General features: G+C 43.6%; 1 protein-coding gene across 1 annotated transcript in view; it reads left to right on the forward strand.

Moving 5' to 3' along the window:
- Nucleotides 1-7,416: 7,416 nt before the first annotated feature.
- The window catches only part of DNTT (DNA nucleotidylexotransferase), a 618,183-nt gene continuing 609,543 nt past the window's right edge, over nucleotides 7,417-16,056 (forward strand). The window contains exon 1 of the mRNA XM_077455236.1: nucleotides 7,417-7,727. Within this exon, the coding sequence (XP_077311362.1) occupies nucleotides 7,525-7,727 (203 nt within the window). The 5' untranslated portion in view covers nucleotides 7,417-7,524. The remainder of the gene's footprint in view (nucleotides 7,728-16,056) is intronic.

The raw sequence follows: 16,056 nt of genomic DNA on the forward strand, positions 1-16,056 counted from the left end.
AGGATGCTTTCCCCTGATATTTTGGCATTCATTTAAATTATAAATCTGTCCTGCGGAGACAGCTCCCGAAAGGATGAGGCAGAACTTCTAAATTATTTCTGAACATCTAGACACCGTGTATGAAGGAGCGCGATAATAGGGGGAATACTTAGCAACAAATATAAAGCCAAGGCTGCACAAGAAATCACAGGAATCTCTGAGGAGTAATAAATAACAAATAGACTGTACAGAGTATGACGGTGAGAAGAAAGGGAATGGCATCAGTAAAATGAAGAGGAGCTCTTTATTTTATCCACAGACAAGGACAACACATTCTCAAACTAACATGATTTCACTTTTGGACAGTTCCGGATGCATCAATCTCATGTGTGACAAATTATCAGCACGTGAAGAGGCCTTACAACCTAGCTAACAAAACATTACGAGATTATAAAACTTTAAAGGGCACATAAAGCACTAAATAATATTTGAACATGGATTTTTTTTGAGTTTATGGCCATATTGGAGACAAGCACAACACAAACAGAATGTGCTTACCAGTCAGATTATATGGCCAAAGGTTTAAGAATATATAATCATCACACCTACTATATGAACAAAATATATGGACAAATCTGCAAAATACTTTTTTAACAGTTGTGCACTTCCTTTCGTTTACAAGTTTTTCTTTCTTTTCCAAGGTGCACTTCCAACCATGTAGCAACCTTTTCTGTTCCAGCATGACTGTGTGTCCATATGCACAAAGCCAGAATCATAAAGCCATGGTTTGATGAGTTTCGTGCGGAGAAACTAAAGTGGCATGCAAACAGTCCTGACCTGAAATCTTTCAAACACCTTTGAAATGAACTGAAATGCTGATTATGAGCTGGAACAATCAACATTGCATTTCCCACGGAACCCCAGAAGTGTAAAATATAAGCAAATGTATTATTCCAAAACAAAAATGTCACACACATTTAAAAACATACTGTCATATATATTTAATAACAGCGAAAGTGCATAAATACAATATTGAAACAATCAGAGTTGAATAACTTCCATCAACATGGGTAATCTGTGCTACTTTTTTCTACACATTTAGCGAAATAAGGAACTCGCTTCCTCAGGAGAGGCACAGATGGGTATCTAAAGAGGAGAACAAAGAAATGGGAAATAAAGGAGAGAAGGCAGAGGGGGAGAAGGGGACAGGGGCCCAACCACCCACAGCCTCAAATCCAAACTTATGATAGCTAAATGACTGTAGGAGGCACCCAATGGTCATCAAGATTATGATCTGGGCCTTCTTGACTGCCATTAGTACCAGATATCACAAATGTCCTTTTGACAGAATGTGCGCACATTTCCACAAACACACGATGCAACATTTTGGGGAAAGCCTTCTTGGAAGAGTGTGGTTGTTATAGCTGCAAAAGGGGCCAGCTCGACATTAATGCCTATTGTTTTGAAATTATATGCCCAGCAAGCTCATACAGGTATGATGGTAAGCCAATATAAGCCCTAAAGGCAAGAAGAGTTGGGCTATGGAAAATAGAGAAAAACCTGGAATCATCAAAATCCCAAAACATGCTCAAAGGCTAACAGACCTCAGACACAGATCCAGCAATTCTCCAAAGTCAATCAAACCACAGCGCTAACTCCAATACTTATGGTATTTCTAGCGATGCTGCTCTCCTTGAGTGGGGAAACTCCAAATCACTAAAGAGAAAAAAAAGGGGGCGCAAATGCCTAGTGCATTACCCTGAACACCAATAAATTATTTATTGAAAAAACGCCAAGGACATACTCACAAACAGGAGAAGATAAAACGCATATCATACACAATTCTAGTATCAGGGATGACCAATCTCTGCAGTTGGAAAGCTGACGCGTTACAGGAGGCAAGCTCCCTTCCTCAGAGCTTCCAACAATGTTCTGCAGCTTACACATTTCAGACAGGCAAGGCTTAGAAACAATTTCCCCTTGTTATGGTGACAATACATGTTATGATATAGTGTTAACATTTGGTTACACCCCTTTAGCACCTGATAGATTATATACATGTACAAGCTATTGGGATTTGTGCATCGACTTGAGTGCCCCTTTATGCACCCAGGGAGAGCCAGTCATTAAGAGGGAGGAACAGCCAATGTGCTCAGACACCACATGTTTGGTAGCCTATAGCTACTTTTTTAAGGACCACCAACAGCAATAAAATTCTGAACTCACAAACATTGATAAACTTTAAGGCTGGCATTATATAAATGTGTTGTCGTAACCTGCAACAGCACACATAGGGTGATGTAGCATCCCAATGCACTAAAGCAATGTACCTGTATTGCAGCACAACGAAGTGCGCGATAACACACTATCGTGCATTGTTCCGCAGTGCTTTAGCAAAAATAGTGTAGGTGGATATTTACTGTAGGTATAAAAAATAAATAAAAAATACAAGAAACTATTCTGCATACAATTGTGGTAAATGTGGTGGATGTGAGTGGTAGTTAACGATTTGCACAACTGGTTTCCTTATTGGTTTGGCTTTTCCACGGATCATCAGCTGCTCATTGAGCCTTTCAGCCCTCTTCAGGGGAATCAAAAACACAAAATAAAAGAAAACAAGAAGGGCCTAGCCCAGCCTAGCCCATTACCAATGGCATGATTTATTATAATGAAAGTATTAGACAATTATACTCACAAACGTAGATGAATGTTAGGCTTATAACATAAAGTAGAAGGAAACTTCAACCATAGCTTCTGCCTGTGAGTACACACTCTTCCTCAGAGCTGAATGTGACACTCACTGCTGATCCAGACAGAAATAAACCACTGCTCCTCCACCACTGCTCCACCGCTGCTTTCCATTGAAATCGATGGGGCAGCGCTGCGATACCTCCGACCTTTTCAGCCGCTAGCGGGGGGTTAAAACCGCCCTGCTAGCGCCCGAATAGCGCTGCTAAAATGACGGTAAATCGGCGCTAAAAATAGCACCGCTTTACCGCCGACGCCCCCCACAAGTCACTGGATCGGATCAGGCTTGGGTACGAATAAGGGAGGGCTGAGGGGAAGCTTCTTGAGAAGGTTTTTTTACCTTGATGCATAGAATGAGGCTCTAGAACCACTGTAAGTCATAATCTAGTTCTCTATGTGCTTCTGAATGGCCATTTAACCCCTCAGAGACATTTCCATCTCTACGTTCCCCTACAAGGTGGCATTCCTTTGCCAGGTGAGTGTCTGAGCTGCAGCCTTATCTTGAAAGGAACCCTTTTTTATTTTTCCACATGGACAAGGTGCTGTTGAGGCCTAATGTCATGTACACACGACTGGACTTTTCGACAGCAAAATCCATCAGACAATTCGATCGTGTGTGGGCTTCATCGGACCTTTTCTGTCGAAAAATCTGATGGACTTTAGAAATAGAACATGTTTCAAATCTTTCCACCGTAACCAGTTCCTATCGAGAAAACCGCTTGTGTGTATGCTAGTCCGACGGACCAACAATGACGCAAGGGCAGCTATTGGCTACTGGCTATTGAACTTCCTTTTTCTAGTCCCGGCGTAAGTCATCGCATTAAACGATTGGACTTTGGTGTGATCGTGTGTAGGCAAGTCTGTTTCAGTGGAACTCCGTCGAAAAGTCAGTTGAAAAGTCCGTCAGAGTTCATTCCGATGGAAAGTCCGGTCGTGTGTACGTGGCATAAGACTTCCTTTTTGGTAATACTGAGTTTGCATCACCATCCCTGTACAAAATGGACAGTAAATAATGTTTAAAAAAAAAAAAGACTTCCTCTCATTGTGCAGAACTTTGGCGCACTTTACTGTACAAGTATGTGGTGAGGTGCTGTAAACAAAGGACAGTTCTGCCTAGTTTATGCTTTGAGGCCCTTAAATAAAAAAAGACTCTAGAAAAACAAAACTTTTGTTTACCACTCCCTCAAAAAAAAAAACTAATTTGGAGAAGGCAGGGCATCCTATGGTCACCTAATATTTGCTGCTCCTGCCCTTATCCTATGCCCTGATGAAGGGGGAGGACCTTTTTCCACTGAAGCTATATCTTCAGTTCTTTGACTATAATTAAATGAAAGCATTTCCTCTTCCTCACCAGCATCCCAACCAGGGTTGCCAACTGACCAGACAGTTTGTATATGTTGGGCGATTTACAAACCGTTTCAAGTTATGCCCATGGGCTGGCTGCGGAACCGCGCATGCAGTTCTGTTGGCTGGGCTCAGGTGGGGTCGACTATGCTCGGGCGGGCTTGGATATGCTTGGGCAGGCCCAGCCATGCTCAGGCAAGCTCGGCAGGGCTTGAATGGGGGGAGGGGGCTTGCGCATGGTGATGTCCCGGCACCGCTTGACATGTTTTACAAACTGCAGCAGGGCCAGGGGACTTGAGAACCACTGGGACTGGAGAGGACTAAAAACAGCAGAGTAAGAGCAAGTCGCCAGGACTGAACTGCAGAGCAGGCAGAGGAGACCTGGAAGCCGCCACGCTAGACTAACAGATTGAGTCCCAGTACTTCAACATTTCTACAATCCATCCTTCTAACAGCTTCCCAGATGCACTCTGCATGTGCCAGCCGCTTGTCTGCCGATCTCTGCTGCTCCCCAGATGACAACACTCCTACTGATGATATGCCGATTCGTCTTTAATATCTTCTCAGTGCAATTTTTATGCAATCTAACAGGTTTACATTTAGAGGGAGGCGTCCCCTCTCCTTCTTTTTTGTTTTTTTGTATGTGTTAGGCCGCGTACACACGCGCGGACTGTTCGCCCAACTTTGTCCGTCCAACAGTTTCGGCAAACAGTCCGCTCAAACTTAGCATGGACGGACATGGCCACACACGACGGACGAACAGTTTGCTGAAACCGTGCGCGATGACGTTTCGGCACGCACGACGGATCGAAAATTTCGACGTCCAATACACTGCAATGCAACCTTCCGACGTGGAAATCCTTTCTGAGCATGCGCGAGACTTAGTTGGCCGAACAAGCCTACACACGAGCGAACAGTCCGCTGAAACCTTGTTTCAGCGGACAGTTTTCCGGAATTTCCGTAAGACCTTGTTCGGCCAACTGTCCGCTGAAACTGTCCGCTGAAGTCCCACACACGAGCGGACTGTCCGCCCAAACACTGTTCAGCGGACAAGGTTGGGCGAACAGTCCGCCCGTGTGTACGCGGCCTAAGGGGAAATCTTGCAGACTGTGATGTAAAGGAGAACTCTGTGGACTCTTGTGAAAGGAAGCTGGGGCTCTAGTGACTAGAAACCCCCATACATCAGAGTTTCCCTTTACATGGCAGACAGTCAGCAGTGTTCCTCTTTATATCAGTGTCCACGGTCTTCACCTTTACATCAGAGCCCACAGAGTTCCTCCTTATACTGTAAGGGAGAACCTTGTAGACTCTGATGTAAAAGAGAACTCTGTGTAATCTGATGAAAGGGAGGTCTTTGTGAACTGTGATGTAAAGGGGAACTCTGGAGCCTGATGTAAGGGGGAACTCTGTTGACTGTGATGTAAACTGGAGCTATGTGGACTCCACAGATTTCTCCTTTACATCACAGTGTTTCCTTTTGCATCAAGATCCACAGAGTTCCTCCTTGCATGGCAAAGGTAACCCTGCTGATTCTGATGTAAGGGGGAACTCTGTGCTAGGTTTATGTACCTGATCTTCTTGTAAAAAGAGAAAAATGTTTTTTGCCTTTTGTTATAGCTTAAAGTGGATTTAAACCCTCACATACACCCAGTGAAGTGACAAGCCTCAGATGATACACAGGGATGAAACAAATCTCCCTACATAAGTTTTACTTATCTTCAGCTTTTTACACTGCTTAGAAAGTGCACATCCTGTTAGAATTTTCTCTTCCTGATTCACCTGTGGGTGATTTTTCCCATACACCGTGAGACAGCTGATCGGAGGAAAGGCACACACCCCCACTCCACATAGACAGGAGCAGGAGAAAGCCACGGGACCTAGTGCTTTGAAGAGAGATAAGAAAACACTTTAGAGATATAGTATGTGCCAAGTTCAAATTTCATGAATCGGGTTTACATCCACTTTAAGCATATTGCTAAATGCACTAGCCACATGTTTGTAATTTAAATATTGATATTTGAACTGAGAATGGTCATTCTGTGTAATTATTGAAGTGTCAGTAAAAAATGTGGCTCAGTCAGTAAATTGTATGGGTGGTGTCAGTAAACAAAATTGGCTCTGTTAGTGAATTTTTTTGTGTCCTGTCAGTAAATTTGCAACCCTAATCCCAATCCTCTCTATATCCTGATGTAGTCGGCACATTTTGGAGCTGTCTGAGAGTGCTCCCTGCAGCTGGCCTTGGCCATCTTTTTGAGATTGGAGACATATTGCTCATCAGATGGGACCCTGCAACCATCAGGGAATGTGGAAAAAAGGTTCTTCTAAGCACGCCTCGTAAGTGGCACAATTTGGTCCTTGTTTACCTTTGTATCAGGGAGGGGTGAAGCACCCCCTTCGAAAACCCTCCCCATTTACTCCATCTGTCTCATGCTGTCTGATTGAATTCTGTCTATTGGTCTGTGAGCAGAGATGGCCTTCTGTGAAAAATAATGTTGGATTGCAGATGGCCTTCTACTTCTAGGCCAAATAATGAGGCCCAGATACCTGCCACTGTGGTGTAGCACAGGCCACAAACCATTTGCAAAAAATCACCGATCATCAAATTCACCAGGGATACAGTCTGAATTTAATTTCAAGTTATGATCAATCAGATTGGGGGTGCTGATGCTGTTCTGAAGCCAAGCCAAATGTAAAAGTTAAATAATATATACAAATGCAAGATATGTGATGGCAGAATATGGTGTCGTTGGTGCTGTCTGTGAAAACCATACTGTTCCTTAACACCACATACAGCCTAAAGGCATCTTACAAGCATTTAATGTAAAGGACTATTGATTTTCCGATGTTATCCTCAAAGTCATATTATAAAGAATACTCTTTCCCCACCGTACTTTATTTAATAAAAAATTGCTTTTTTAATGTCTGTCATAGCAGTACCCAATACAATAGCCTGTGTATTAGCCTTGAAAATGCAAAGAATGGAGAATCGAGATTTGCCCCTCCATAGATGTCAATGGTGTTCAATTTTAAGTTTGTGTTTTGCAGACTTCATGCAGGGTTGGACTAATTAAACCCGGGAGGATTCGCTCATCTCTATTAATGATAGCAATACTTTGGAATATATGTTATTGGTCTCTTTTTATAGCATCTTTTATAGCAACATGATATATACTTTAAAAACATTGCAAATGACAAATATGTTATTGCACGTAACTGGGACACGGAAGGTACTGTTGGTGGGTAATGCAAAGAACATCTGTTTGGTGGTATTTAGTTATATGTTGTTATAAAATAATTTAGTTTCTGTTCAAAGTGAATTATCTCTGCAGATGTACAAAAAGTAAAACCACCAGGCAAGCAGGAAAACTGACATAAATGGCTCGCGATATCAAAAGGCAGCTGGCAGAGGAAGGTTTGGTTCATTTATGGTCACGCTGGCAGTAGGTTTCTATCATGGATCTTGTTAGAGGGTCAGGGCTGGTCCCTGTCAAAAAGAGACCCAGAATTCTACACGGCTCCTCTTCCTTCTGCCGCTATGAAGTGAAATTTAAAGGAATTGTCCTGTTTCTCGTGGAGAGGAAGATGGGAGCAAGCAGGAGAAATTTCCTGATGGAACTGGCAAGGAAGAGAGGTTTCCAGATTGAAAGTGAATTAAGGTAAGAGTGTTTATACACACAGTGCCTTAAAAAAGTATTCATACCCCTTGAAATTTTCCACATTTTCTCATGTTACAACCAAAAACTTAAATGTATTTTATTGGGATTTTATGTGATAGACCAACACAAAGTGGCACATAATTGTGAAGTGGAAGGAAAATGATAAATGATTTTCAATTTTTTTTACAAATTAATATGTGAAAAGTATGGCGTGCATTTGTATTCAGCCCCACTGAGTCAATACTTTATAGAACCACCTTTTGCTGTGATTACAGCTGCAAGTCTTTTTGGGGATGTCTCTACCAGCTTTGCATACCTAGAGAGTGTCATTTTTGCCTATTCTTCTTTTCAAAAATAGCTCAAGCTCTGTCAGATTGGATGGAGAGCGAACAGCAATTTTCAAGTTTTACCACAGATTCTTAATTGGATTTAGCTCTGGATTTTGACTGGGCCATTCTGACACACAGGGTTGATGTTAGAAATCATGGGGCCCTGCAGTGGCGGTGCGTCCATTAAGGGCACACATGCGCCACCCCCTCTCTCCAGCCACCCCCTCTATGTAAAATGGATAGATTCCTGCATTGCATGAATCTATCCATGGCCGCTGTAGCCACCCCTTATTTAGGCATATGGAGCCTTTTTGGATGCCGGGTGCCTGAATTATAGCGACAGGGGTGTTTTTTGAAGCACCCAATTAGAGCCATAGGCTCTAATAGGCTTCAAAAAAGGTGAACTGCGAGCGCAGAACATTGCGCTCACAGTCCACCCAGGTGTGTTAGCAAAGCAAATTAATATTTTCTTTTCTAACAATGAACCGCCTATCCGCCAATCAGGAGGTGCAGATCTAATACTGGTCACCTGATTGGTTGAAGGCAGAGGTAATCCCATTGATCGCCTAGCAGAACAGGAAGAAGAGATGCAGCCTGAACTGCGCTACCCGTCCCACAGCTCGTCGCTGTCACTCACTGCCTGTCCCGCCGCCACAATGGGGTAAGTTCCAGGCAGACAGTGGGCAAGCAGGCGGGGGGGCATAGTGGCTGCATATTATGGGCACAGAAGCTGCATATGATAGGCACAATCAGCTGCATTTTCAGGGCACAGAGGCTGCATATGATGGGCACAGTTGGCTGCATTTGTTGGGCACAGTGGCTGCATATGATGGGCACAGTTGGCTGCATATGATGGGCACAGTGTCTGCATATGATGGGCACAGTGACTGCACATGATGGGCACAGTTGGCTGCATATGATGGGCATAGTGGCTGCATATGATGGGTACAGTTGGCTGCATATGATGGGCAGAGAGGCTTCATATGATGGGCACAGTTGGCTGCATTTGCTGGGCACAGTTGGCTGCATATGATGGGTACAGTGGCTGCAAATGATGGGTACAGTGGCTTTATTTGATAGCACAGGTGGCTGCATATGATGGGCAGAGGGGCTGCATATGATGGGCACAGTGGCTACATTTGATGGCACAGTGGCTGCAATTGATGTTTTTGTTTCCGTATATTTTTCAGTTCGTTTGTGCCCCACACCTAAAAATTTTGGGCACCAGCCGCCACTGGGGCCCTGTGCAGCCTTCGCCCCACCCCCTTCCTCCAAGGTGCAGTGGAACAATGGCACTGATTTTATCCACCTATGCCTCAGAAATATTGGGTTGTCAAGCATATTACACTTTTAAAAAACCTTGAAAATGATATATCCAATTATGACTGCATTCTGGAACTCTGAAATTCTTTATTTATATTACGGCCCTAAATGATAAAGCACAACTATAGTAAAAACATTCAGTTAGACCTCATTCACACCTGAGCATTTGTAGCTTGAAGCCTGAAGCTACAAAACGCTAGAGGGGAAAAAATCTATTATTCTCAATGGAGATGGTTCACATCTCCACTCCATGTCGCCTGAAGCCGAACGCCTGAAGCTCAAACAAGTTCCGGACCCTTTTTTGTCGCTCGAATTGAGCAGATTTGGGCGTTTTTCTTCTTTTAACATTGGTAACCTTTTGCCCTGCACAAAATCGATTTTTTCACTGCTTCTGCCAATCAGGGCTTGCAATACACTGTTCAGCACCACAATGCATTGAGGTTGGTTGGGGGGGGGAACAAACGGTCGAACAACCCGTTTGTTCAGCTGTTTGTCGAATGTCTGAACAGTGAAAGTTCGGCCCGAACTTATGCTCGGACCAAACCGTTCACCCATTCCTAATCATTAGTAAGAACTCATCTGGAATATGCAGTTTAGTTCTGGGCACCAATTCACAAAAGGATATCGGGGAACTAGAGAACGTGCAGAGAATGACAACCAAACTGATAAGGGGCATGGAGGAGCTCAGCAATGAGGAAAGATTAGAGGAACTGATTTTATTATCTCTTGAGAAGAGGAGATTAAGGGGGGATATGATCAACATGTACAAATACATAAGGGGTCCATATAGTGAACTTGGTGTTGAGTTATTCACTTTAAGGTCATCACAGAGGACAAGGGGGCACACTTTACATCTGTAGGAAAGGAGATTTAATCTCCAAATAGAGAAAGGTTTCTTCACATTAAGACCCCATTCACACCTGAGCTTTTGTAGCTTGAAGCCTGAAGCTACAAAACGCTAGAGGGGAAAAAATCTATTATTCTCAATGGAGATGGTTCACATCTCCACTCCATGTCGCCTGAAGCTGAACGCCTGAAGCTCAAAGAAGTTCCGGACCCTTTTTTGTCGCTCAAATTGAGCAGATTTGGGCGTTTTTCTTCTTTTAACATTTACGACCTTTTGCCCTGCACAAAATCGTGGCAAATCATGGTAAAAACGCAGCGAAACACGGTAAAAAACGCAGCAAAAAACGCAGCAAAATCGCCGTAAATATCCTGATTTTCTGCTTGAAAACGCCACGCTCAGGTGTGAATGCAGCCTTATTGCTCATATGTTCTATGAATGTGCTTTATTTCCAATGTAAATGTATTTTTATCTGCAACAACGTATTTTTCCCAAATGCTGTTTGCTGTAAGCAAAGCCCCTAAAAGGATGGAACTGGATCCACTTTAAAGTGGTGATGCCACCAAAAAATAAAAAAGGGATTAAAAATCTTAAAATAAATAAATAAATAAATAATTGGAAAAAAACATTTTTTTACTCACCTCTAAATACCTGTTGCTAGGGAGTCCCTCATAGTCGGCCTTCTTTCTTGCCCGGGCTGGTGACGTCACTTCCCCTCGCGCCGCACAGTCACCTGGGACCTGTCACGTGTCCCAGATGACGGTGCGGCGTATCACGGCGCCCTGCGCCGCTCGCGCATGGGCAGTGGGTGCATGGCTGTGAAGCCACAGCCCGGTGCCCACAGTACGAATGACGGTGCCGCAAGCGGAGCGGGGGACGAGAGGGGGCTTCGTTCCCCCGCATCGCTGGACCCTGGGATAGGTAAGTGTCTGATTATTAAAAGTCAGCAGCTGCAGTATTTGTAACTGCTGACTTTAAAAAAAATTTTTTTAGCGGCACCCCACTTTAAAGCGGTAGTAAACCCGCAATGTTTTTTTTTTTTTTTTTTAAACCTGCAAAGCAAAAGGCATAATGAGCTAGTATGCACCGCATACTAGCTCATTATGAAATACCTTAGAACGAGGCCCCGACATCTGGCCCGATCCACGCCGAGGGAGCCGACATGCTCCCTCGGCGTCTCTTCCGGGTATCGCGGCTCCGGCGCTGTGAGTGGCCGAAGCCGCGATATCGTCACTCCCGCGCATGCGCGCGGGAGATTTCAGTCCGGCCGCACGAGCGCTGCCGGATTTTCACGGAGAGAACCCCCTTGTGCGCATGCGCCGCTGCAGTCAGCGGCGCATACCGAGGGGAATATCTCCTAAACCGTACAGGTTTAGGAGATATTTTTTTTACCTACAGGTAAGCCTTATTATAGGCTTTCCTGTAGGTAAAAGTTAAAAAAATGACCATACAACCACTTTAAGTATCAGTATTAGTAAGTTAGCACATCTCTATAGTGTTGACACTGTCTTTATTAAAAACAAGTCTTGGACATATCCACACCACACTGGTGTTTAGGCTGCATTATTGTCAGGGACCCTCCTGAGCTTATAGGTTGTAGAAAGAACTCTGTCATGGAGAAAAAATATAGTTAATCATTTCCCTTCATATTGTTTCTTAAAACAAATTAATAGGGTCACTAGATATCGTCCAATAAAAATATGCAGAGGTTAATTTCCAATAAAACCTCCTGTCAAAATAATAAGTAGATCCAGGAACATAGGGTAACATTATATGCAAATCTTTACTTTTCCTGTAAATTTTTTTAGCTTGGTCTGGTCTTCTCTACCTTTCATGCACAGACAAGCCTTTAGGGTCTTTTGGATACTAATCTAAAGATGTAGGAGAAGTTGGAGTCATCCCACTGATAGACTGGAGTCCAAAAGCAAAAGTTTTAGGCAGGTGTGAAGAATTGCTGTAAAGTAAGAATGGTTTCAAAAATTATTTTTATAAATTTACAAAATGAGCAAACAGAAGAAAAATCGAAATCAAATTACTGTATTTTTCGGACCATAAGACGCACATTTTTTTCCCTCAGAAATATGGGGATATGCGAATATACGATTGGCACCGCCCCGGCGCAATCCGAAACGGTCCGCAGCCTCGGCCTTAGTAAAGGCCGCGGCTTCGGCCTAGCTCCGGAGGGACGGCCATATTGGTGCACCCGCTGTTTGTCATGATGACGCAGGTTCCTCTCTCCCCTCTGTGTACAGATCTGTACACAGAGGGGAGAGATCGGATGGCAGCAGTGCTGCCAATACTCTGCAATACCCTGCCGATACTCTGCAACTCCCTGCCAATACTCTGCAATACCCTGCCAATACTCTGCAATACTCTGCCATACCCTGCCAATACTCTGCCATACCCTGCCAATACTCTGCTATACCCTGCCGATACTCTGCAACTCCCTGCCAATACTCTGCAACTCCCTGCTAATACTCTGCAGTACCCTGCCAATACTCTGCAATACTCTGCCATACCCTGCCAATACTCTGCAATACCATGCCAATACTCTGCAATACCATGCTAATACTCTGCAATACCATGCCATGCCCTGCCAATACCCTGCCAATACTCTGCCATACCCTGCCAATACTCTGCAATACCCTGCCAATACTCTGCAATACCCTGCCAATACTCTTCAATACCCTGCCAATACTATTCAATACCCTGCCAATACTCTACAATACCCTGCCAATACTCTGCAATACCATGCCAATACTCTGCAATACCATGCAATACTCTGCCAATACTCTGCGATACCCTGCCAATACTCTGCCATACCCTGCCAATACCCTGCCAATACTTTCTATGGTAATGGTCACTCTGCATTTTCTATGGTAATGGTCACTCTGCATTTCATGGGCATTGGAAAATATTTTAGTACACCATTTGGTTCAGAATATTTTTTTTTCTTGTTTTCAACCTCTAAAACATAGGTGCGTCTTAGGGTCAGGTGCGTCTAAAGCCGCGTACACACGGGCGGATTGTATGGCCTACTTAGTCCGTCATACAATCCGACGGACAGTCCGTCATACTTTCGAATGAACGGACTTGACCACACACGGATGCACAAACAGTCCGTCGAAAGCTTGCGCGATGACGTGTACAGCACGTACGACGGGACTAGAAATAGGAAGTGGAATACACAGCAATGCAACCTTCCGCCGTGTAAATCCTTTCTGAGCATGCGCCATTCTTAGTCCGTCGAACTAGCCTACTCACGAACGGATTGTCTGCTGAAACCAAAGTATGACGGACAGAATTTCGAAAATTCCGAAATACTTAGTACGCCAGACTGCACGCTGAAAAAGTCCGCTGAAGCCCACACACGAGAGGACTGTCCGCTGAAATGTGTTTCGACGGACTAAGTAGGCCATACAGTCCGCCCGTGTGTACGCGGCTTTATGGAGCGAAAAATACGGTAATATTTGGTGAGACTAAACTTTGGCTTCAAACCAGCATCAGTTCTTATACTTGCACTTTGTACACTTTTACAAAGTCAGGGGTTTTTCAAGTCAGGTGTATGATTAACCAATTATACCAATCAGGTGCTAATGACCATTCATTTCATATGTAGGTTGAAACACAGTCATTAACTAAAACAAAAACAGAAATGTGGGAGGCTTAAAACAGGGTGAGGAACAGCCAAACTTTGCTACTAAGGTGAGGTTGCAGAAGACAGTTTCATGTCACAGGTCATAAACCATGGCAAGGCTGAGCACAGCAACAAGACACGCAGTAGTTAAAATGCATGAGCAAGGTATCTCCCAGGCAAAAATTTCAAAGCAGACTGGGGTTTCAAAATGTGCTCCTTTGAATAAGCACAAAGAAACAGGCATCGCTGAGGACCATAGATGTAGTGGTCAGCCAAGGACACTTAAAGTGGAGGTCCACCCTGAAAAAAAAAAAATATAAAAAATTACAAAAAAATCAAAAAAAAAAAATCAAAAAAATTTTTTTTTTTTACTTACCAGAAATGGCTGTTGCTAGGCACATAATCCTAATCTTCCTCTTCCTCCTCCGCGGAGATGTTCTTTCTTCTCTCCTCGTCGCGTTGTCTTCTGGGTAATGGGTCGTGCTGTGTTCTGGGAACTGTGTGTTCCAGAACACAGCGCGTTCCATTCACAAAGCGCTGCGTGACTCGCGCATGCGCAGTAGGAAACGGGCAGTGAAGCCGGAAGGCTCCACTGCCTGTTTCCCTTAGAAGGAATGGCGGCGCCGGGACCCGAGAACCGAGGGACGGGTCGGCCTCAGGCGGCCGACATCGCGGGCGCCCTAGACAGGTAAGTGTGCTTATTAAGTCAGCAGCTGCAGTGTTTGCAGCTGCTGACTTTTAATTTATTTATTTTTTAAACGGCCCTCCTCTTTAATGCACCAGGTGAAAGACACACCATGTTTACTTCCCTTCGACATTGGAAGATGTCCAGCAGTGCCAACAGATCAGAACTGGTGGAAACCAGTGGGACCCATTTACTGTCTGGCCAGAAGTGGTCTTCATGGAAGAAATGTGGTCAATTAGCCATACCTTCTATGTGGAAGCAAGGTTAAGTGACTCGAATATAAAAAAATATATAAAGTGCACTGTCAATCAACTTAAGTGCAAAAACCTCATGAAGTGAATGTTTGAATACCCTATGTATATAAACAAATGGATACAAAGTGACAAAAAATTGAAACAAACAAGTAAAACAAAGTCTGAAAAACAAAAATTCCCAGTCAATGCCTATTCAGGGGAAATGTATTGGATAAGGAGCTAATAGTGTGGCATTTAGAGTACGACCTGCACTGCAGGCAGCCGTGCTCATACTGTTTTTCTGTTTCTTTACCCAATTTTTGTAAGTACAACTTCTTATTAAGCTTAAGAGTTCATGCACTATGAGTTTTTTTTAACCCCTCCACGCGGTATTAACTGAGCACATGAAGTTGGTGCTCTATCTTTATCTCAGTGGTTGATCATCAGGAACCTATTTGCCTATTTGCCTTGGTGGGGACATGCGTCTGTGGACCTGGTTGAGATGTTTGTACCTGCTGGTGGAGCCGGAGTCCAGCTTGAGTCTCGGAGAGCGATTATTCACAGGTCCCTTTGAGGAGACACGCGTATTTAGATCCTAGGATCTGGAAAACTGCCATCTATTAATTTAAACACAGTGGTGAAGGAGGGCTGGATAAGGTTGCCTGGAATTTTGCTGTTCCTTTCAGTTTTGCATGGACACTTTTTTCACAGTTGTTGATTCATGGATGGATTAACATTTCATTCACACAGTTTTTTTTTTTTAAACACCTTTGAACTTATTTGATAATAGATTTTTACAAATTAAATGTTTTTTTATTTCAGGTCTTTATGTTTTTCAGAATTTGTTTCACTGGTTTGTTTCATTTTTTTGTCACTTCGTATCCATTTGTTTATATACTTAGGGTAGTCAAACATTCACTTTATGAGGTTTTGCACTCAAGTTGATTGACAGTGCACTTTATGTATTTTTTATCCTTTAGCATCCCAACTTTCCAGGGATTTTATGATGCAGCAGTCTTTTTAACACAGCGACCAAGCGCACCCTTTTTAAGTGTAAAGATTTTTCTTAAGTGACTCAACTATGCATGAAAACATAGGAACTGGGTGCAGAAAAAATGGCAGCAGGTGCTCTGGACTGATAAGTCAAAATTTGAAATATTTGGCTTTAACAGGAGGCAGATTGTTCACCGAAGGGATGAGGAGCGGTACAATATTGAGTGTCTGCAGGCACCAGTAAAGCATGCTGGAGGTTCCTTGCAGGTTCTAGGAGTTGTAGAT

The sequence above is a fragment of the Lithobates pipiens genome, unplaced genomic scaffold, assembly GCF_037356315.1.
Source record: "Lithobates pipiens isolate NorthernLeopardFrog02 unplaced genomic scaffold, aLitPip1_a1.2 Scaffold_25, whole genome shotgun sequence".
NCBI classification, from domain to species: domain Eukaryota; kingdom Metazoa; phylum Chordata; class Amphibia; order Anura; family Ranidae; genus Lithobates; species Lithobates pipiens.